Below are 25,315 nucleotides of genomic sequence, written 5' to 3' on the forward strand. Positions count from 1 at the left end.
ATGATTTTTACCCTTTTCTATATGCACAGACACGCAAGTTGAGGTAACTAGTTGCATTAGTCAGTTTGCTGCAGTAAAAAAAAATCAATCTCCCCAAATCTCTGTGGCTTACAATACAATTATCTCTTTATAGTAGGCAGAATTCTAAGAAGGCCCCCAAGGTTTCTATCCCTTGGTATTACTCCTGCGATTATGTCATGTTACACAGTAAAGTGATTTTGCAAATGTAATTAAGTTGATTAATCAGTTGACTTTAAGATAAGATTATCTGGGTAAACTTAACCTAATCACATGCACCCTTTAAAAGTAGAAAGTTCTCTCCAGTTGCTGCTCAGAGATCTGCCAGGGGAGGGAGATTCAATGTGCCACTTCTGGCTTGAATATGGAAGAGCCACACTCAAAAGACCTGAGAACAGCTGCTAGGAACTGAGAGCAACCCCTAGCCAACAGCCAACAAGTAAATAGGTCTTCAGTCCACAGCCACAAGAAAATACATTCTGCCAATGACCATTAAGCTCAGAAGAGAACTCCAAATGCCAAATGAGAATGGCAGCTGACACTCTGATGATATCAGCCCAGTGAGACCCTGAGCAGGGTACCCAACAGGGCCACTTCCATATTTATCTGACCTACAGAAACTGTGAGATAAATATATTTGTGGCTTGAAGCTGCTAAGTTTGTGGTAGTTTATAATGCAGCAATAGAAAAGTAACACACATTTGCTCACGGTTTGGCAGCTTTGTGTTGGCAGCTGTTGAGATTCTGCCCAGCTTTCCTCCACATGTCTTCACAGTTTGACCCATATTGAAGGAGCTTCCCCTATTTGGGACATTCACAGGACAGAGGGAAAAGAGCAAGTAAGCGGCTCACATCTGGTCACACTCTGGTGGCCAAACCAGGTCACACAGCCATGCCTAAAGGCAATGGGGCAGGATGTATCATCTTATAGAAATGGAGAGATTGAGTAATTTTGGAAAATAATACAGTCCACCACCATGGAACATTATAACTCTGGCTTGACAGGAAAGAGCAAAGTCTTAGCGGTCAGGAAGACTTGAGTAGGAATTTTGGTGCCATTACCTTACTGGCTGTGTGAAATTAGGGCATTTCCTAATTTCTCTGAGCCTCAGTCTCTTAAATGGTAAATACATGCCTTAAAGAACTAGTGTAAATGTTAAATGTACCAGTATAATGCCTGAGAGATATTCTAATATATGTTGGTAAATATTAGCTTCATACTCTTGTCTCAAGGACTCACAGAATATAATTGTTCCAAAGGGAAAAGTCAGGGAATGGAAGTCACATCTTAACACACTCCCTTTTCCTCATTTTCCTAATAAAACTAATGCAGAATCCCAAAGGCATAATTCCTTTATGTGCTATATCTCTTTGAACATTGTAGTAATAAATCATTTATACTAAAGGGACTATGGTATTACTCTTCTGAATGGGATTATTAAATACAATCAATATCAGAGGTGGGATTACTTTATAATTACATTTCTAAGTGATGATTCACTGTAACATCTATTTCTGGTTTGTGAAAATGTTGTCATAAAGCCACTGTCATTGCAGTTGAAAAACTGGGCAAATCAAACAGCTAATAATACTTTTGTCCTCGGACTATTTAGACCTTCCTTTTAACTGCCCTGATGGTTGTAAACACTATTTCAGGTTTCTATTTCACAAATATTTGTCACTTCTTAAAAAATGTTTGTTTTTGAGAGACAGAGCATGAATGAAGGGCAGAGAGAAAGGGAGACACAAAATCTGAAGAAAGTTCTGGGCTCTGTGCTGACAGCGGGGCTTGAACCCATGAACGGAGCCCAACGCGGGGCTCAAACCCACAACAGTGAGATAATGACCTGAGCAAAAGTTGGACGCCCAACCAACTGAGCCACCCAGGTGCTCCAATATTTGTCACTTTTAAAGTAACTATTACGAGTTGTTACTGTTTAAGCCTCAATCCACAAGTTAAGGTTTTAATTTTTTTCTTATTACACAAAAAAATAACCACCTCTTTCTTGATCTCTGTCTCTCTGTCTCTGTCTGTCTCTCTTGCACGCCCCCCCCACACATACACACACACACACACACACACACACACACACACACACCATGAAGTCAGTACACTTTCATCAGAAAAAGGAATAAAAGCTAAGTCACTCCAAAAAAAACACAAAAATTTATGAGTTGAAGATAATTGCAGTCAACATTTTGGTGCATAATCTTCCAATTTTTTCCCTGAATATTTAGATAATTAGATAGATAATATATGTTTGCATTTCTGTATATTTACATTTATTTCTTTCACAAAAATGGGGTGACATATACTATTTTATAGCCTGCTTTTTCATATATATACACACCACTGCTTTAATGATTTCATTTAATAATTCTATGTATATTTTTCAACCAGTACCTTATTATTGGATATTTAGATTATTTGTCAATTTACTATATTCCAGCCTCTTAAACAGAACTTCCACTAGCCCATACATATGAATTAGAGGAAGCCTATGTGTAGGGCTTGCTGGCCAAGGCACTAGCTGGATTTTGGAACTATTCACCCCGACTTTCCCCTTTGATCAGATCCCAAAGATTGTAGCTCTGCTCTTAAATATCTAAATATATACTGGAAACGTTAAAGAACAATAAGCATAGAATCTCTTTCAGAATGGATGAGCCTGTTGAAATCTCCAGCCATTTTGTATTATCAAGATGATAATATATCAGATGATATATAAAAGTGTCTGCATCTTGGTTTATAAACTGCCCTTTCCACGATTTGTCTTTATTGACTGGTTAATTTCTTTGTGAAAGGGCATCACAACTGATTAAAGTGCTATAGATTTTATAGTTCATAGAGGCACAGAGTGTACTGTTCCCAGTGTCATCACAAAGGTGCCCCTGTTATTAAAGCACTCAGGTGGTGTCTTTTTTTTTTCCCCACAACAAAAACTGAAAAGGCACCCTTGTGTTCTGACTTTTCTTTTGCTTCAGACAAAGAAAAATGATTGCTTATAAAGTCCCCAAAAGAATGGCCAACAATGACTTTTGAAAGCCCTGAATGAGCCATTGTTAATAGAAATATGACTACTTTTATGTGTAAAACAATTACATTATCTATCTATCTATCTATCTATCTATCTATCTATCTTAAACATATAAGGATTCAATGCACGTTTCTATTGGCCTCTGTTAAGAAGGCCTTTGGGGAGACTGGGAGGCTAATTACTAGGAGCTGGTGAACACTGACCTCTAACTTGGGTCCCTGGTCCCAGCCTTCCATTGTCTCCCTCTGGGCTCCAACTGCTGTTCTTCTGATGAATATTCTATTGTCGGGCTTTTCAGAGAGGAGCTGTTAAAGGAAAGGGAAGATTATTTGCAAGTGGGTAGGAAAATGTTCCAACAAAGAATGAAATGAAGTAATTAGCGTCCTTTTATATATAAGCACCACCCCAACACTGTTGCCAAATCTTCAGGCTGTAGTGACTGAAGAAAATAATGACATTGCTGATGCAAAGCAGAGTCACCTGTAGCCACTGACCAATCATGGGTAAAGCCACCCTCCTCTTTACCCCAGGGGAGGATGGCAGGTGGCGATGCCTGTAAATTTATGCTAAGATATTTCTCATCTTATTAAAATCTTTTAAAATGAGGGGCACTTCTTGAATGGGAAAACTATGTAAAACAATAAGCCCTAAGGGAACTAAAAATTTTTAACATGATATACCCCTTTAAAAGTAAGAAGTTGAGAGATCTGTGGGTTTGGGTTAGCTGATTGTTCATTTTTGCTGTATATAAAAGGTCTTGCTATGGCCTAGAACAAAGCTCAAGAGAAACCTTATCACCACCCTATTCTGGTGAGCTGAAGATCTGACAGGAATCTCAAGTCTATGAGAAAAAGCTTCTTTTTTTTTAAATTTTTTTTTCAACGTTTATTTATTTTTGGGACAGAGAGAGACAGAGCATGAACGAGGGGCGAGGGGCAGAGAGAGAGGGAGACACAGAAACGGAAACAGGCTCCAGGCTCTGAGCCATCAGCCCAGAGCCTGACGCGGGGCTCGAACTCACGGACCGCGAGATCGTGACCTGGCTGAAGTCGGACGCTCAACCGACTACGCCACCCAGGCGCCCCAATGAGAAAAAGCTTCTTAAACTTTATCTGTGCTATATTGGAAAATGAGGGAAGATCATGCATTGTCTTTCTCATAGACAATGTGACATTGTGGACTATTGAAAAATATGAACAGGAAAATGGACAGTGGAAAATGTGTAAAGCAGAAGGATAAAAAAGGAATATCTAGACCTGACCCTAGTTAGCTACAAGTTAGCTGAAGCTATGTCCAAAGATGGATGATGACATGGCTGCTATATGGAATGAGGTTTCCTCATTTTCAGCTTGAGGAGAGACTTGAAGAAAGGAAGCTGGTGGGTTTGCTGAAGGCCTGGAAGTGCTTCTGTGAAAATGGATGCCACCAGCGATGGAAAATAATAGTTAACTTCCAGGGGCACCGTAAGAACCAACCAAAGGGTTTATTTAAAGAATGGAAGTAGTTAGATGTGGAGGACGAGAGCTAGGAAGAATGTGAAGGCAAAAGAAGAAGAAGAAAAGATAAAAGCTTTACACTTTGAGATCTTAAACTCCCTTGCTACTTACCTTTAGACTTCTCTGTCTCAGGTCAAACACTCTAAACAACACTGCCTCTAGGAAGCCTTCTGTTCCCAGACTGAGTGAGATGTCCTCGTCTGGGTCTTTGGATGCCCAGTGTCCACCTGTTACCACAAAGGTCTGCAATGGCCTAAATTTCCTTGTCTGTCTATCTGGTAGACACTGAGCCTCATGAGTTCAGTACAATATATCCACTTCGCTCTCTACTGTAGTCTTAGCACCTAGAGCAATGCCTGATATATAGTAAATTTTCAAAGGTATGTGGAATGTATAAATTGCAGGGGGATGGTACAGAAGCACAGCAGAGAGAAGAGTCTGATCAGAGTGGAGCAGATTCCTGGGATGACCAAGGTCCACAGGTAGAGAATTGGTACAGTTTGGGAATTCAAAGAAGCACCACAGAGTGTGAGAAAGTATCAAAGATGGGACTTGAGGGACAAATGGGGTTGATCACAAAGAGCCTTCAAGCCATGTGAAAGAGATTAAAATTAATGCTGAGGGTAGCATGGATACATTGACAAGAAAGTTGGGAAGTAATGTTATTAAATTTGTGCATTTGGAAAGAGGAGTGTGTTGCAGCCTGGAGACAGGGGTCCTCTTTAGAAGTAAGTTGCAGATATCTATGGGAGATATCATCATGTGTTGAACAATATAGTGCAGAAGGGATGGAGAAAGTGGACTGATATAAGAAATATTTCAAGGGTAGAGTTGACAGAGTTTTGATATTGATCAGAGAATAAGGAATAAAAAAGGAGATGTTAAGATTGATAGCTATATTTTAAGACTGACAGCTTGAGCAAATAGATACTGAATGGTGCCACTCACTAAGATCAGCAAGTAGGAGGAGTATTTTTGCACTTTTGTAAAATCAGCTTCAGGCAGGTGAAAGTCAATGCGCCTGTGCAATATTTAAGAGGGCACACCTGGAGGCAGTTAAATATGCACATCTTGAGAGCTCAGGTTAATAACGGAGCTGGAGACACATTTTGGTGATCATGGGCAGAGGTAGTAATTAAAGCCAGGGAAACCAATGAGATTGCTTAGAGGAGTGTTTAGAGGGAAGAGACAAGAAGACAGGACTCTCCAGAACAGACACATTTGTTTAAAAGGGCAGAAGAAAGTAACCTGAGAAAGAATAGTACAACAAAGCAGACTGAGAGATAGAGACATGTCACAGAAGCAGAGGGGAGAATTAATTTCAAGTAGAAAGAGTGGTCTAAATATCAAAGTCTAGAAGAAGTTAGGTTGACAACTGAGACAGTGTCCATTAAATTTAGCACCAAGGCAATAATTCATTACCTTGATAAGAATGGCTTCCATAAAAGTCTGGGGACAGAAGCCATAGTACACTGGGTTGAGAAGTGAACAGAAGATAACAGTGTGACTACAGTGAGTATGGACAAATATTTCAAGAAGTTTGACTGAAAAGGGGAAAGTACTGACAGTTTTCAAAGCCCTTAAAAATTCAGTCTTTATGGGAAGAAATAATTGGCAACTAGTTGTAGCCTAAAACAGACCCCAAGAGCTGTGGATAATTCCAAAACCTTGGAGGCAGTGGTCTCACTGACAGAAGGCAGAGGGAAGTGATTTTGCTGGGAAAGTTCCTTTTTAAACTCTGGTATGATGAGATGGTGTTTTCCCAAGTGAAATTACACAAAAGGAGTTAGAAAGAGGAGTGGAATTGACAAAGTGCTCTGGCTGAGATGAACATTTCAGGACTTCCATGCAGTAGTGGCAGCTAAGGCTGTTGACAGGTATAAAACTCCCAGGGGAAAAATGTGAATGAGAGGAACAGACAAGGACAATATGACACAACAGTCCACTGATATTTGTCACCTAGGAACCAGGTGCTTTTCCTGATTGGACAACTGGTAAGGGCAGTCAAGTTATCATATTTATGCAGACTTGTAAATCTTTCCTAAATTATTATGAGTATAGACAAATTTAAACTTTTGATTATTAAAGACAACACCTCCATCCCCAGGCTACGTACTATACAATACTCTTAACTTTACAACCTAAAATTCATTCAGTAAAATTTATTCAGATACCTTTAGCATTTTCTATATTACATAATTGTTATGAACAATGTATTTCCCACCATAAACTACTATTTTCAATAACAAGTAAAATTATGACAGATATAAATATATAGTTCAGGCTCTTTCTGAATGAATGCTGAATGGTGTCATGTATTTGGGCAACAGCCAGAATGTGGATGACTGACACTTAGAAGATACAGAGCACTGTGCTAGGAAGTGGAAGCTAAAAAGGTGGGTGACAGATCATTTCAGGTCTTCAATATTTCACTAAGTACTTTTAGCTTCATTCTGCAGACTATCGAGAAATCACTGAGTTATTGTGGGCAGGAGGAGGGAAGCTTTGATCTGTGTTTTAAGAAGGTAATTCTGGTAATTAGTAGGCTCCCAAAACATATTTGCAGACTGAATGGGGAAATGATGACTGAAGCCTGCTGGGTCAGAGAGATACCATTACTGTTTGGAAGATAATGGGAGATAGCGTGGAAGGTCTCTCATTCAGTGAAATCAGGGACTGAATTTGGTCAGTCATTTGCAAAACGTAACAAATCAGAGGATAATAAATAAAAGATATTTACCTCAGATATATTGTAGATTAAGACGGATATGAATACATTCATCCAGCAATTATATAACAGAGCCAAGGCCCCTTGAGTACAGGTCTGTCATATGGAGTTTTGTATCATTTTTCCTGCATGAACCACACCCATGTTTCTGTTTCTTTAAATTGCAGCAAAAGGCAGTTGGAGTACAGAATCTTAAAGAAATTTTTACGAAAGTTTTCCCTAATCATTTTTGGCTCCCCTTCTCCATCCTTATTTGGATTATAGTATTTTTCAGTCACTGGCTCTCATCTATTTTTTTCCAAAGCTTTCAACTCAATTTTCATAGGACAGCTCTCTTTCACACTCATATCTCATTACTTTTCATAGTATTTAATTAAATATTGTAACATAATAAAAAGTACAACTGCATTGACCAGCTTGAGAACAAAATACAACTGTTTCTTGGTAAATGTGCAACTAAATTGATGGGACCAGGAAAGTTCAACATTCCAGGCAATTTCTTACTAGTCTCCAGTGATAAGTGTGTGTAAGAGGATTGAAGAGTGTTATTAATGACATGATTTGACTAATTGGAGATTGGCTAGCAGAGCTTCTACTATGATGATCTGAGCTGGGGCTACAGCAATGGAAAAAGAGAGGAGAATAAATTGAAAAGGCATCAAGACTGTAGCTATGGAAATAAATAGGCTTGAGTTCAAATTCTGACTTCACCATTGAGTTATAAGCATCCAAGTTTCTGTTTTCTTACATGTAAAATAAAATTGAGCAAAATATAATGAAAGATTGGGAAAATCTACCTAATGCACTTAGCGATGTGCCTGACAAAGTAAATAATTAATATGATATTAAGTCAATAGAATTTGATGTTGAATTAAGGAAAGTAAAGAGTCAAAGATGACTCCCTATTGTGTACCTTGGCTGAATAAAAGATAATAATACCACTAACCGAAATAGGAAACACAAAAGGAGAAACAGGTTTGGCAGATAATATAATAATGTTAGTTTGGGATGTATTGAGTTTCCTGGTATGATACACATATTGAGATGACTAGAAGACAGTTGGAAATGTTATTCTGGCTTTCAGTGAGTGGTCTTGGTTAGTGATATCAACTTGAAGTCATACATATAGAATGATAAATGAAGCCATAAAATGGATAGGTTTGGTCACAAAGAGAGTGAGGACATGGCAGGTTGGTTGGGGGAAATATACAATCAGACATGAGGCAAAATCCAAGATACAAGAGAAACCAGCTGAGATAGTGAAGCAATAGAGGCATATCCAGGAAATACAGGTATGGTTTCGATGATTAGATGAGTTCTATCTATATCTTGCACATTGTCTTGGCTCAGCCTCTCAAGCCTGAGGCAACTTTTTCACTCCAGAGGTGTCTTAAAGCTCACCGATAGCACTGAAGGTTAGGTGGTTGCTATGGAGATTTCATAGTAGTTTTTGAAAGGGAGGCAAGACCTAGAGAGTTTTTTTTGTTTTTTTGTTGTTTTGTTTTGTTTTTTAATAGTTAGGGTTAGGGTCCAAGAGAAGACTTGAGAATGTTTCCAGGTTAAAGAAAGGGAACTAGTAGAAAGAGAATTAAAAAAAAATATATATATGTATATATGTATATATATATATATATACATATACATATATATATATTAGAAATCAAATGTGGTTTACTGTGTAATATGAGATTGTAGATTATTTTTATATTCATCTTAGTTCCTTTCTGTATGTTCCAAATTGTCTGCATTGAGTATATAAATAATGGACTTGGAAAAAAAATATTTTCTTTAACATGAAATTGGGGTAGTCTATGAAACAATGTTCCAGAAAAAGTGGAATGGCATTGTATCAGGAACACAGGTGGAGAAGAGAGCTTGGAGAGGGAACAGGGATGCTTTTCCCATTGAGAGAAGAAAAGAGAACGGCTTAAGATCCAGAGACATTTTTGAAGTGGAAGTGAGAGAGTTTGAGCAAAATCACATCATTTGGTCTCTATATTTTTTAAGTAAATTAACAGCAAAGTAGTTTGTTGAAACTGAGAAGGAAAGATAGGACTAGAACTATGGAAAGAGTGAAAATGTTTTTAAAACTCAATATGAGTAGAAAAGGATTTACTTTGAAATTGGTAAAAATATCTGCAAAGAGCCTGGAGACACAGCTGATGTTGGATAATATGTACACGTAGTGTAGCCGGTTACTGAGTTATCTCCCATGGCAACAGTTACCTGTCCATATAGTGGCAGCGTTTAGATTTGCCAGGCAGGTGTCCGAGAGTCAGTGGGCGAGGAAATCTAAGGTAGCCTTCACTCCCACTCCCGTGAGACCTTCCCTCTTATGTTCTTGGTCTTGGGCAATGACACCACCAGGACTGCTATTGCTAATTGCAACAACCTTGAAATCATCCGAGATCCCTCTTTCTCTTTCACGAACCTCATCTAAACAATCCCCAAGTTCTTCCCACTTCTTCTCCAAACCCTACTCCTACCTTTACTGTCACCATGCTTGTTGAGACCACTATCATGCTCTGGCCCTGGCTATTGCCTTGGCCTCTTAACTGTTCCTGCCCCACTCAAATTCCATTCTTTACACTCTGTCTTTTATAAAAAACAAAACAAAACAAAACAAAAAACAAAAAAACCAAACCAAACAAACAAAAAAACCACATCAAGTGTTGTTTTACTCTTTTTAGGTCCTTAAAAGGTTTCTGACTGCTCTTACAATAAGGACAAAAATTTTCAACACAGCCCACCAGGGTCCTTATGATCTACCTGGTCCCTGCAACATCTCCAGACTCAACTGGCATAGTCCCTCCCCTTGTTTTCCATTCTCTGGCCATACGGGCCTTCTCTCTGCTCCTCAAAAACATGGAGATAAAAAGTGACTGACAGAGGCAGAGATGAAGAGTGTCATATCATCAGATGCTATGCACTTTAGATAAAAACAAAATAATAAAAGAAAATATAAAATAGGCTGAACTTTGACCCAAATAGGTTGAATAATTTAAACTAAAAAGAAAGAAGGTGACATTTACATCTTGTTTAGCTTTCCCAATGTTTAGGGGCTTATGAGGAAGCTGATCTGTTTTAGGGAATAAAAACTCAGACCTTTCACAAAGCACCAGACCACTAGGACAATGGTCTCTGGGCACTTTCCCTGGATGCCCCATAGCATCTTACTCTCAGCAGCTCCCTCCTCCCCCTCTACTCCCATCCGTCTCTGTAAGGCACACCCATGCCAGAGCCAAGTTGTCCTGGTTCCTTCCACACCTGGTCCTAATGATGTAACACCCCAGGCCTTCTTAGCCAGACCCCCAGCTTATTCTGCCCCGAGTCTAGTTCCCCTCTCGTCTCTCCTCCCATACACAATCTGCTCAGATACTAAGCTCATCTTGTATTTTTAATGTTTGTTTATTTATTTATTTAGAGGGAGAGTGAGAGAGAGGGAAAGAGAGAATCCCAAGCAGACTCCGTTCTGTCAGCATAGAGCCTGACAAAATGTGAGATCATGACCTGATCAGATCAGAAATGAAGAGTCAGACGTTTAACCACTGACCCACCCAGGTGCCCCAAGGCTGGTCTTTCTAAATCATCAATCCCATCACATTTACACTCAGGTTGAAAAAGAAAAAACAAAAAAAAAAAAAGGGAACCAGTAGAATGTAGGAAAAATGTTGAGGTTGTTTTCTAAGCTTGACACAAAGAGCAGAGAGGAAAAAAGGATGACCTCTGTTTGAAAGGATTACGATTCAAGTGGAATTATCAGAAGAAGGAAAAATTTCAGTCAGTTGTATCTTTAGTTTTTCAATACAGATTTAATTAGAAAATATGATCAGTCAAATATTGCTCTATATAGCTGTGAAATGGCTGGGCATTGGAGATGATGTATGTTAGTACAAAAGGGCAGACCCTTTTTCATAAATGAGGCACAAATTTCTGTAAAGCTTAAATTAATTTCCATATAAAAATTCCACAAAAATTTTCAGGCCTTTTGTTTCATGATAGTAAGATAACACTTACGATGGTTACTGAAAAAAAATCCTTTGGAAATCGGTTGAAACTCAGCAATGACTCCAAGTGAGATCACCGGATAATATGTACAATTGATGTTCTCACATTTCCTGACTCGACAGGTGACTCAGCCTTTGTTCAGCAGGGCCATAGGGACAAGCTATTGCCTGTGGCCTCAAGATCACATTACACAAATTAGGTGTTCATAGTACTCTTTTCTAGTGGGCTGGGGGGGGGGGGCACAAAAACCCACATCTCAAACAGCTTGTTGGTTTAGCAAAGAGCCTTTTTTCCAAGGATCATGGGAAGGGAGCCTTTTTCAACCTCTTTATGTAAATACCAAAGCCCTTTTCAAAATGTTATGAGAGCATCCACTTGAAGTGCTTTATTTGACAGGTGAACAATGGTTTTCAACCAGCTCCTCAAATTATAGCTCCAACCTGGTAAACAGACATCCAGGAATTGTCTAGAGCCTCAAGCTTTACATGTCATTTGTCTACATAGATGATTGATATCCCCACCCAAGCCTAAAGTGGATTCAGACATTCTGGAGGTGTACAAAGTGATATCCTGAAGCATCTTTTGAAGAACTCAATAATCTTGATCAAGAGACACCCTATCAGCAGTTAGAAGATAGAAATAATTCTGAGTGCAGTTTGGTAGCTGTCTTCTACTCAGCCTTACAAATAATAACTGGATGAAAGAGAGAGAGAGAGAGAGAGAGAGAGAGAGAGAGAGAGAGAGAGAGAGAGAGATTGAAAGAGAGAAAGTGAGTTAGGGGCTTGCTTTGGCTCCTAAGATAGCATGACCCAGAAGGTTCATGTCTCACCTCATTCCAGACCTCCATTCAGCATGCTACAAGAAAACTTTAATGGCATCAACCAATGTGGAATCAAGGGTCAGGAACCACACTTGGCAGGAGGGGATTTGTCAAGACCTTTGCTGCAGACTGGGAGCAATACTTGTTGTGGAGAGTCATTTTCCAGGGAGAGTAAAGTCTAAGATCATTTACAAATTCCAGGCGTGGCCAACTGATCATGGTGATGGCATTTCCTGAACTAGAGAATAGAAGAGAAACAGATGATGAGCAGGTCAGTTTTAGACATGTCGAGTTTGAGATGCTTATGAAACTTCTCAGAGAAGGTGTCAATAAAGCAGTCAAGGGGCGCCTGGGTGGCGCAGTCGGTTAAGCGTCCGACTTCAGCCAGGTCACGATCTCGCGGTCCGTGAGTTCGAGCCCCGCGTCAGGCTCTGGGCTGATGGCTCAGAGCCTGGAGCCTGCTTCCGATTCTGTGTCTCCCTCTCTCTCTCTCTCTGCCCCTCCCCCGTTCATGCTCTGTCTCTCTCTGTCCCAAAAATAAATAAACGTTGAAAAAAAAATTAAAAAAAAAAGAAAAAAAAAAAAAGCAGTCAAGAGCTTTAGAGAGTGTCTGGGGTAGAGCTATAAATTTAGTGTCAGAAGTTTAGAGATGTCAGTTGAAGTAATGAGAGGTGGTCCAGAAAAAGTATGTGAAGAAAGCAAAAAAGACAGTAAAACCCTAAGATTATCTACATTAAAAAGAGTAGCAAAAAGTGGCCTTCATGGGAAACATTTGAATAATAAGGTAAATTTAGGGGATGCAAGAAGGAGATCTGGAGGAATTTGCTACCCAAAGAAATCACACTCAGAACTTAATCTGCAGAGTTGTTTTTGGAAAATTATATTACTTCTTTGTTTCCAGATCTTCCCTTTCAGAGGAACTAACTGCAGAATATTACATCTGAAACTGAACTTCCAAATAAAGGAAATATTTGTAAGGATTTTGTTTCAAGGATATTAATCAGCAAGTAGTTGAGCCAGGGAATAATAAACAGTCATTAGCTGAAACATAGCAATGTAAATTCTAGAAACTTTTATGTCTTTTTAAAAATTGATTGTCCAGTAAGACACTAATAGCATAAAGAGTCACATTAATTGGTGCTTATAAAGTGATTAATCTCTTTATTTCCCCTCCAGTCATTTGAAACATTCTATAAGATGTCCTTGTAAAAAAAAAAAGTATTTTAAAAGGAACTTTACAAGAGCTTTCATTTTGCAAGGTTTTAGAGTGTGGTGGCATGGTTCTTGGTATCATAATTCAACAACAGTCTACTTTAAATCAGATGTTTTTATTTAGGTACAGAAGATATGCAGGACCATGAACTCTAACACTAAAATTTCAGAAAGAAATTCTTCCATTTTAACTGGAAAATAAATAGTCTGCTATCTTCTTTGTAAAGGAGGCCCTACACGATTAAAAAAAAAAAAAAAGAGGATGACAGCTTTGCTAAATCCCTCCATTTCCTCCTTCTTTAGGAATAAACTAACTACTTAACATCAGATGACATGGAGCTCTGTGCCCAAGTCCCACATTCTCCATGCCCTGTCTCCTGAAGAATCCCACCCATAGCAAGTATTCTTTCTTCAGAAGACATAAAGAGGATGAAGATGCATGCAAACACAGTATTTATAGGTCTTCCCTATACATTCCTCACAATACTGAGTAGGTTAGGAGACTCAGTTGGTTCACAGTTGGTTTCTACTTATCAATTCCCAGAATTTCTAAGCCCTCAGGAACTGAATGAGCAGTTGCTGCAATCAGCAATTAGTAGGCCCCATTTCCTCTTTCTGTATCTTCTCCTGGTTAGTTCTGATGATCTTCCATCTATGTGTTCAGTCTTGCCCTTCTTGGACAGGAAATATTTACAAGCCTGGGGCCCTTGATCTCTTCACAGTCAGGAAGAGTTTAATATGAAATGTCCTAGAGGGAGTCCATTGGCTTGTGCTATGCTACTAAACACCTTGCTGCCTGCATACATTAGGGGTGAGGCCCTTTGTACTGGTCTACATATTGCCTCTCACTCCTCTGTAATGTCCCCATGGGCCTCCTGCACTTGCCTTGCCTTTGAGAACTGTCTCTCTTTTGTTCTTGCTGGTTCTACCACTTGAAGCTTTGCCTTGATTCTAATTCAGAGGCCATGTGCCTGCTATTCTTATACAGGCCAACTAGATGCAGCCTGTCAATCTCTATGAACTCCCATCATGGACTTTCATGGCTTACCACTTACTGGAGGCTGCTACAACCCTAAAACTTGGTGCTTTCCACCTCCTGGGTGGGTCTGTCCTGTCAGCCCTGGAATTGGCACAAGGTCTTCTTGGGCAAAGCCTACATTACTAAGGGGGCCAATATCAGATTAATTACACTGATCTGCTCTGATTTGCTAAGAATAAAAAAAATGATGTATCCCTGACAGATCCCAAATTATACCATTAACATCTAATATACAAGAATGCTTCACTCTGTATCAAAACAATATCATTAATTACATGCGTAATAAACTCTCTTGATAAAGTGAATACATTTTAAAAATGTTTTTGGATCACATGGATGTGGGGCCTGAATATTAGTAACAACCTTTGCAAATAATCATTTTTAGTAAATGTAGGGTGGTCAACTTTAGACTTGAAAGTCCTACAAACCAAGATGTTTATTCACCCTAGGAAAGTGAGTCAGTCTATCTAACTGCCCTTGATCTGTAGAATGAGAAAGGACCCAACAATAACTATACATAAAATTATAATGTAATAAATCTCTTTTTAATTGCAGCCTCTTCCTGCCCATTCAGCACACTGTAAGTAGATAGTGCTTTCAGCTAAATGGGGGCCTTTCCACTTAGAACACTCTTTCTTTTGAATGACCTTTTCTATTCCCTACATGACACGTTCTATTCCAAAGACCATCATTAACTCTGTCTTCTGGATTTCAGCAGACCATCTTGATTCAGACAGTGACCCTGGCTCTATGGGGAAATTCTTTATCCAAGTCTAGCAGTTGTCCCTGTTTTCTCACTGTTTTGACTGATGCATTGCAAAGCCCCATTTTCTCTATCCTACAGCAAATGTTGTTAAGTGTTTAAATCAGTAAGGAAGTAGAAACTCAAATGCTAGTGTAAGCCAAATAAACAGTTTTTTTTTTTTTGTACTCAACAGGATGTCTGAAAGTCTTAATTTGCTACATAGTATACACTGCCAATCTCCAAAGGAATCAAGGGTGTTCACTCTTTCCCAAACATACTTGATAATGGATGTCTTCCTAGGAATAGCATTATTAATACCTTGTGGAAATCATGTCTGGCTGTATACAGTTTGGGAAGTGCTAGTATAAAAGGAAAAACACAGATTTGGTGCCAGAGAGCTCTGGGTTCAAATCTTAGCTTCAAACCTTTTTAGTTGGGTGACTTATTTACTTAACTTATCTGTAAATCTTTTATTTAATTACATTTCCATATCGTTATTTTAAAAAATTTATGTAAGGAGGGAGGTAGATTTAAAAGCAATTTTTGTTTCCTCTTTTGTACTCCAGGTATCTACCTGGTGGGACTGTTGTAAGGATTTATAAGCTTACATATGAAAGGCACCTAGCATACTACTTCAAAAGCTTGTGGTGTGGATGTAACATGAATATCTCACTCCAAAGACCATAACTTCATGAGAGATTAATGGATCAAAACTAAAAAAACTAAGAGCGGAAAGCCAATATGCTATGATTTAAGCAGAGAGTGCATGTACAACACCATTGAGTATCATGCAGAATTCCTTTCCTTTGAGACTTAAGATTTTTATCATCTTAAATCATTATCAAATGACCCCTTAGCAGGCATTGTTCAAAAGATAATGGCATTTAAAAAATAAATGGGTAGAAAGAGAAGAGAACCAATGTATGCATTGCACTCCTTCTTGCAGACCCACAAGGCATATTACCATAGTCAAGTCTCCTTTTGGGGGATATTGGCGCACAAGGTCGTAAAGAAGGGGGAAAGAAGGGGCGCCTGGGTGGCGCAGTCGGTTAAGCGTCCGACTTCAGCCAGGTCACGATCTCGCGGTCCGTGAGTTCCAGTCCCGCGTCAGGATCTGGGCTGATGGCTCGGAGCCTGGAGCCTGTTTCCGATTCTGTGTCTCCCTCTCTCTCTGCCCCTCCCCCGTTCATGCTCTGTCTCTGTCTGTCCCAAAAATAAATAAACGTTGAAAAAAAAAAAGAAGGGGGAAAGAAGAGGCCAGAGACATTAAAGATACACTTCAGACCCTTCATACTCAACAAATAAGAGGTGAAAGGGTTAGAGACTCAATTGTTAAATTCTCTAGCTAACTGTTCTTTTGGGGGAAAAACTCAATTCTATACTCAGTCTTATTTCACAGACTAGATGTGTTCCAGAAAAGCTGACCTTTACACAAGTTTATTAAGCACATATTCCCACAGGATCCCATTATGAGAACAGAGATACATTGCCTGGCAGAAGGAATAGGCCTACACATAGTCTATCATTATGTTGTAGTGAAAAGAACCACAAATTTTGTCTGCTGTACAACACAAGGAATGGGATCTCTCCCCCTTCTGAGGCTTCAGTTTATTATTGAAAATAGGGATGATGATATGATGATGATGATGATGATGATGATGTTGATAATGATAACAACAATATCCTTCTCCAGGATGATTATCAGGAACAAATTAAACAAGTTACATGAGAAGCTCTACTAAACTGCCACCACTCTGAGGATAGGAACTATGTCTATCTTGCTCATCATGGCATTTCTAGGATGGTCCCAGGGTCTGGCCTATGGGTGGCAGCGAGTACATCCATGTTAAAAGGGTAAATTCATACTTTATAAACTCAAAATCCCTGCACAAATTCTTGTTTGATTTTTGTTCCTTTCTTTATATATCTTAGGAGTGTTTTATAACAGTGTTCTAGGACTTTTAGATTTCACCATATCGATTGTTAACTCCATTTAATGTAAGAAGGAGCATTTTCAAATTAAAAAAAAAGTAGTAATAATGTTATCTCTTTTTATAAGGCAGTTATTCCCCCAAAAAATAACCATTAGTATAGTTAAACTATCTAAAAATAATATTACTTGCATTTATCGAGTGCTGTTTTATGTGCTTATATGTAATAACTAATGGAATCCTCATAATACCCCATAGGACAGATATTTTTATTACAACCACCATACAGATGAAAAAACTAAGGTACAGTAGGGCTAAGTAACTTCTCAAAGATTACAGAACCAGAATTCAAACCAGGTCAAGTGGCTCCACAGCCCTCACTTTTAACCATCATGCCTTGTTGCCTCTCTTAGTTCTTGATATTGTCTTTATTTTTCACTAGGGAAAACTTCATCATAAATTAGCACTGGTCTGAAGTGTAGAGAACCAATGATTTATTTTACTTGAGGATTCTTTTTGTTCTAAGTATCCTTTCCTCTGAAACCCCAGATCCCAGGAATTTCATCTACAATTTGGGGAAAAAGTGATAACCAGTTCTGATCAGAAGATAATAATGTAGAAAAAGAAAATATAAACAGATGAAGGCTTCCATTGGTAAAAAGAAGACAATCAGAAAGGCATATTAAGTGGGAGTAAAATCTGTACTGTTAGAGGGGGCAAGGTATCAGGAGCAATGAGCAGAATTAAAAGGACATAAATCAGTAGACTCATGTACTAGTCATTAAATTGGTGGTGGAAAACCAGAAAAATGTCTACCTGCTAGGTGGACAACCTGGCAAATGTTACTTTATTTAACCCAAAAGAATGAAAAGAGCCAAGAGCATGAGTGGAGTTGCACCAAATGGAGCAGAGGGGATAAATGAAACTGAATTCTGCATACATGAGGCCTCTCCTCAAGTTCATGAACTAGTCAGTGCAGAGGTGGGCCATCATGTGGTCTATGCCCCACTTGGGTGAACTTAGAAGCAATAAGGATTTCAGGAACAGACATTTTTCCTTTGTTGGCTGGGTCCATGCTAGGCCCTGCGAATGGCAGTGTAAGAGGCTGACTGAGAGGCTGAAGGAAGAGAAGGTACTTTCTCTCTTTCTTCCAGATATCCTGGTTCTTCCCATATCTTTGGGCATCTCAGCAGCAATGTTTTTTTGTTTTGTTTTGTTTTGTTTTGTTTTGTTTTGCTTTGCTTTGTTTTGTTTTAATTAACTAATTTATTTATTTTTCATCTGCAGCAGTTACTCCAGTATTAATTGGTTGTAGTTTTCAGATTTGTTTCCCACCACCTTCCCAGGATCAGCTTTAACAACCCCTCTCAGAATTACCAGCCAGTTAGTGACCCCTCCTCAGAGGTCTGGTTCAACTGGGCAGGACCTCTCCTTAGAGCTTTTAAGTTCTGATACTTCCAACCTCTTGGTTTTGTTTCCACAGTGTAGGAGCGGGAGCTGCTTCCTGCAGTTACCTCTGGGTTCCCTTTTTCCTTTTTAGTTCTCTAATGCCCATTTGGTCAATCTCTTTTTAAAAATACTTGATATTGTGGAGGGTGCCTGGCTGACCGAGTCAGTTGGACATCTGACTCTTGATTTTGGCTCAGATCATGATCCCAGGGTCGTGGGAAGGAGCCCCTTGTCAGGCTCTGTCCTGAGCATGGAGCCTGCTTCAGATTCTCTCTCTCTCCCTCTGCTCCCTGCTCTCTGTCTCAAAAAAATGACAAACAAAACCCCAAACCTGGTGTGGTTTCTGATTTACCAGCAGGACCTTGGTAGAACAGTATCCATCGCCATCTGTTTTTTGACACTTATTCTTTATATCCTTCACCTGTCACGTTGTATTTGCAAATTTGCATTGTTGTAGAGGTTGGTTGTGTTTGTTTGTCTCTGCTTACTTATTTATTTATTTGTTTGTTTATTTTTTAATGTATGTGTTCTGACTTACCATTTAGATAAAAACTTCTGGAAGCACACACACACACAAATTTACAATGTTCAGATTCAGAAAGATAAGGATTTAAGATCAGGTTCTTCCATTTCACAAAAATAAGTGATTCTGAGCAAATTATTTAACAACTCTATGTCACTGTCTCATCTATAAAATGGTGACAATAATGCTTGCTTCATATAGATGTTGAAAGGATCTAAAGAGGAAAAAATATATATAAATGCCTTAATAAAGATGCTTAATACATAAAGGCACTCATCAAATGGCTTTTGAGTTTATAGCTATGCATGATTGCCTAGGACACTGGCTTGTACACAGTAGGTACTTAATACATACTTGGGGGGCGCCTGGGTGGCGCAGTCGGTTAAGCGTCCAACTTCAGCCAGGTCACGATCTCGCGGTCCGGGAGTTCGAGCCCCGCGTCAGGCTCTGGGCTGATGGCTCGGAGCCTGGAGCCTGTTTCGGATTCTGTGTCTCCCTCTCTCTCTGCCCCTCCCCCATTCATGCTCTGTCTCTCTCTGTCCCAAAAATAAATAAATGTTGAAAAAAAAATTAAAAAAAAATACATACTTGGGGTTAATGATTATGATTTAGCATTTTTGTGTTTGTGTCTGTGTACCATGCCATTGGATACTGGCTTGTACATAGTAGCTCTCAAGGAATATTTGTGGATGATGACAAATGTAAGCTTGGATTGTTTGATTAATAACCCACAACATATTATAATCCATTTGTTGTGTATGTGCACTAAAAAACTGACTGCTGATCTGCCTACAAAGAATTCCAGAACATGCCATTTGGCTGAAGGTCTGTTTTACTGATGTGGAACACCACTCATGGATCACATGCTGGTACAATGTTTTTGACACAAAAGGTCTATTACCTGTTCAAGTGTCCTTTCTGTTAGGAAAGAAATGAAACTCTTTCCAGATAATCTTCCTTGAGGAAAAAATAAAAAAAGTCTGTGACCTTCATTACTGACGGACTCCTACTATGCAAACGGCAAACATGCACCACCAATAGTTCACAAAAACCCAGAACAGCCATGAGGACAGTGTAAGTGTTTTGGTAACGGAACAGCAGAATGTGAATTCCTGTAGCTCCTCTGATTGCCCTTGAAGAGTCTGAAAGCAGAGCTGCATGTTTAATCACGGGGAAGGAATAATGAAGATCACGATGCCTGGGGAGGGAGCACTGTGTAACTCCAGCAGGCTCTGCTGAACACTCTAAGAGTAAAAATGCTTTGTTGTGTCTGTAGCTTTCTTGCTTTAGATAAGGTCCATCCCACACTAAAGGTAAAAACAATTAGAATCCTTTGAGGGTTTGAGGGGAGATTTTTTACCTGTTTTACTTAGTCTTTAGAATGTATTTATATGGAACAACACCAACAACAGATATTCAGAATGTTCACATTTATATTTATATGCACTAAGCTCATTAAGAAATTGGACAACCAGGGTCTCCTGGTTGTTACTGAAGGGAAGGTATTCTGTCAAAATGGGCTAGTTCAGGGAGGTGACATTCATTTGTGAGATCTAAAAATAAATCATGACTCAGGAGTTTAACTGTGCTGGTATTAAAATGCTGCCCTCCTCATTGTTCTGGGCAATCAAGGATGTGTGTCTTAAATACAGGAGTTCTCCCTTTTTTTTTTTAACGTTTATCTATTTTGAGAGAGAGAGAGACAGACAGAGCACAAGTGCAGGAGGGCAGAAAGAGAAGGAGACACAGAATCTGAAGCAGGGTCCAGGCTCTGTGAAGTGTCTGCACAGAGCCTGACATGGTGTTTGAACTCATGAACCTTAAGATCGTGACATGAGCTGAAGTCGGATGCTTAACCGACTGAGCCACCAGGAGCCCCTTAAATACAGCAGTTCTTAAGTGTCAGTGCATGTAATAATCACCTGGGGGGGGGGTGGTAAAATACAAATTGATGGGCTCAATCTCAGGGTAGACCCTGAATGGAATTCCCAAGTGTATTAGCATTCTCCTGAGAAACAGAACCAATAGGACTGACTGACTGATAAGAAATTGGCTCAGGTAGTTAGAGGGGCTGAGAAGTCCCAAGAGCTGCAGTCAGCAAGCCGGAAACCCAAGAGAGCTAATAGTGTAAATTTCAGTCTGAATCTGAAGTCCTGAGAACTAGGAGAGCTTATGGTCTAAGTTCTAGTCCAAAGGCCAGCAGGACTGAGACCCCAAAACAACCAATTTTTTAATTCAAGTCTAAAGGCAAGAAAAGAGGTATATCCCAGCTCATGCAGACAGGCTGAAATTCCCTCCTACTATTGGAAGAATAAATATTGTTAAACTGTCAATACTACCCAAAGCAATCTACACATTCAATGTAATCCCAATCAAAACTGCACGAGCATTCTTCTTGAAGCTAGAACAAGCAATCCTAAAATTTGTATGGAGCGACAGAAGACCCTGAATAGCCAAAGTAATATTGAAGAAGAAGACCAAAGCAGGAGGCATCACAATCCCAGACTTTAGCCTCTACTACAAAGCTGTCATCATCAAGACAGCATGGTATTGGCACAAAAACAGACACATAGACCAATGGAATAGAATAGAGACTCTAGAATTGGACCCACAAAAGTATGGCCAACCAATCTTTGACAAAGCAGGAATGAATATCCGATGGAAAAAAGACAGTCTCTTTAACAAATGGTGCTGGGAGAACTGGACAGCAACATGCAGAAGAATGAAACTAGACCACTTTCTTACACCATGCACGAAAATAAACTCAAAATGGATGATGGACCTGAATATGAGACAGGAAACCATCAAAACCCTAGAGGAGAAAGCAGGCAACAACCTCTCTGACCTCAGCTGCAGCAATTTCTTACTTGACACATCTCCAAAGGGAAGGGAATTAAAAGCAAAAATGAACTATTGGGACCTCATGAAGATGACATTCCCTCTTACTCAGCCTTTATGTTCTATTCAGGTCTTTGATTAGATGAGGCTCAACCACATCAGGGAGGTCTATCTGCTTTACTCAACCTACCAATTCAAATGTTAGTCTCATCCAGAAACATACTCACAGACCTATCCAGAATAATGTTTGACAAAAGGTCTAGGTACTCCATGGCTCAGCAAAGTTAACCATCACACCAAGCGATGAAACTGTTGCTGGTCCAGGATTCACACTCTGAGCCACTGGTAGAGAAGAAATTGGGTCAGGAGTGGAAACTCACTACTTGATTTATCCTTATTACAGAGCCTGGTACCTAGGTAGGTACTTAATAAAAAATATACTGAGTGAGTAAATAAAGTAATAGAAGAAGGGAAGGGATGAAGGGAGAGAGAAAAGATCTCTATATAAAGAGACCTGAGTGAACATTAAACTATCAGGGTTCTAGTCTAACTAGACGTCATTTTCCTCAGCTCTAGAATTTGGTCTATATTCTCTCAGGTCTTTTATGGCTCCATATTTCTAAGTCCATCTCTAGTTTAAAGATAAAATAATGGTTAACAATTTTTAAAACAAGTAATTTATTTAACTAATAACAGTGAGCTTTCATTGCAAGCCTGTCATGTGCCAAGTACTGTGCTAAAAATTTTATATCTCATTTGATCCTCACAATAACTCCATTCTTTCCATTTTACAGATGAAGAAACTAAGTTCATACATTGAGTAAGTAGTTGAGCTGGGATTCTATCCAGGTTCTATCCAGCTCCAAAACCTTTCTTCTTACTGTACACTGACTGTACCACAAACATTTACAGAAGACCAGATATGGGCAAACCACCACACTAGGGGAAAATCTCAAGGCATTTATCATCAAGTGAGAGTCAACATTTTATTTTTTAAAAAGCCAAATACCTAAAGAAATTTGGAATAGAAGAATGGTCAAAATGTTACTGGAATGTAACATTAAGGATTAAAGCACTATGTATAGGGGTTTTAAGAGTGTAAATTTTAAGATAAGACTATATGGGTTTTAATCCCATTTTCATTAATTATAAACTGCATTAATTTGGCCAAATTACATAATCTCTTGCCTCAACTTCCCTGTCCATAAATACTTACCTCATAAGGGTGCTTACACCTACAGGTTGGATTACGTCCTCACCGGATTAAATGAATTAACATATGTAAAGCACTTATATAATGCTACTCACAGGGCAATCAGTATATGAGAGCCTGATTATGATTATAATTATGATTATGATTATTATTATTACATCCCCAGCACCTAGCCCAACGCCCAACATATGAATGATAATCTGCATATAACTGTTGACTGGATACCAAGAACCCGTACTCTCTAGAGATTATAGCAGTTACCCATCTAGCAGCTATATTTCCCTATATAATTGACCTTCCTGAAGCTCACTCTAAGCCTTGAGATAGCTTCTTCCTTTTCTCAAGGTACCAAATTCAATAACATGTTATTACTACCTCTCAAAGTGTCTGCTTGTTGCTGGCTCAGTGATATATTAATATAGTTTTGATGTGCTACAGTATTAAATTCAGAGTAATAAAATGAGAAGAAAATCTGAAATTTGCTTGAAATTTCTGTTTTCAGTTCTCATAGTTGAAGATGATTGAAACTTTAAGAGATAAAACAAAACCTTTTAACCAGGAAGAAATTTTGAATACCCTATGTATAAATTGTAGGTAATGACTGCTTGTTTTGCTTCTCAGATCAACTTAATAAAAATCACTTGAAAACTCAAAACTGCACTCATACTTTCTTTAAAAAGTGGCACATTGCCAAAGAATTCATAGCAGAGCGTAGTGAAAGCTGTGGTGTGTTCTCTGACATTTAAAAGTATACCTGAGCTCTTTAGCACATGGATGCTAAATATTCAACAACGGTCTGAAATTTCCAGTGCTGTTGCCTGCTTCAGCACTTTAATTCCTAGGATTTGCCAGGGTTGCACATTAGCATTTAAATGGACAGCCAAGTTCTGCAGAAACCTAAGATATATGTCACACTGTAACTGGCTTCAACTCCTTCAGGGGCTGTGGAGTTTCTTTGCCTCTTCTGATGTTCCAACTTCTCTTTCAACTTCTGCCTTTGTGGATTTGGGATGATCAGTTATCTGCAAGATTTATAACCAACAGCTTTGATGTCAGACAGATGTATGGTGTCAACATTCTGCAATTCAAGAAAACTCTCTTTTTCCTTTAGGATGTAATGTTGTGTTTTTCTGTCTGCTGACTGCTCACTTTAATATAATAAAGCAAACTTCAGTTCTCTGGGTTTCTCTTAGGAAAATTTTAAATCAGTCCTCATTCCAAATTGGAACTTAATTCGGTATAATGTCCCTAAGCTTCACTAAACCACTAGGCTAGATCAGAAAGGGCTCAGTCTCCATATACCTAAAATCCACAGCTGTTTATGTCTTAACAGCAGAACCACAAAGTACTAATTACTAGAGTGCTTTTATTTGGATGTGCTTACTCATCTATTGAAACTCAGACTAAATACACAACTTAAATAACATGTTTCTCAAAAAGCCATCATGGAATCTATCCTTTGACCTCAAGAGTGATAAAGGTACATCTTATCAATATTCCTGGATAAACTTACACTGCCTTGTCGGTATAACAATGGATATAGGAAATAAAGCTGGTGGGTTGAGTGTTAGACAAGTGTTCATTCAGACTGCTTTCCAGGGTGCTTCCCTTAGGGCTGTTGCACGAAGCAGCTCACTAATGATCATGTTCATGGCATCACCTATAGCTGTGCTGTCCCATATAGTAACCACTTGTTACACTTTAATTAAATTAAAAATTCAGTTCCTCAATTGTGCTGTTCATATTTCTGGTACTCAATAGCCACACGAGTCTACTGAATTGAATAGTTTAGGTATAGAATACTTCCATCATTGCAGAAAATTCTTCTGGACAGCACCAATCTAAAGTCAGGATTTAAGGGACCTTAGAAAGGGCAACTAACCATCCCAGGACTAAGGGATTCCCGGGATCTGGGACCTTCACTGTTAAAATGATGACATTCCCCAGAAAACCCTAACAGGTCATCTGGTCCAACCATACACCTAATGTGGATATTCCTTCCGTGAAATTCTTGACTTTGGACATTTCTGAGTCTGCTAGCCAAATGATGTTACGTATTAATGTATGTGGCTGAAGCAGGCAGTATTTGGAGAACTAAATTAAAGAAGATTAAACTAAAACAATAAATGGGTGGTCAGTTTCACCACCTGATTTTCACCAAGAGGTAGGAAGTTCACAGGAGCAAGTAGACTATTCAAGCAAACATACATTATGAAATGGCCCCACCCACTGAAAGGGAGCACATTTCATAAGCAGC

General features: G+C 39.0%; 1 protein-coding gene across 6 annotated transcripts in view; it reads right to left on the reverse strand.

Moving 5' to 3' along the window:
- Positions 1-25,315, reverse strand: part of LMNTD1 (lamin tail domain containing 1) — a 541,299-nt gene that overhangs the window by 239,134 nt on the left and 276,850 nt on the right. For all 6 annotated transcript variants that reach the window (XM_043564837.1, XM_043564834.1, XM_043564835.1 and 3 more), the window contains one exon: positions 3,260-3,361. In XM_043564837.1, the coding sequence (XP_043420772.1) occupies positions 3,260-3,361 (102 nt within the window). The remainder of the gene's footprint in view (positions 1-3,259; positions 3,362-25,315) is intronic.

This window comes from Prionailurus bengalensis, chromosome B4, assembly GCF_016509475.1.
Source record: "Prionailurus bengalensis isolate Pbe53 chromosome B4, Fcat_Pben_1.1_paternal_pri, whole genome shotgun sequence".
Classification (NCBI taxonomy): Eukaryota; Metazoa; Chordata; class Mammalia; order Carnivora; family Felidae; genus Prionailurus; species Prionailurus bengalensis.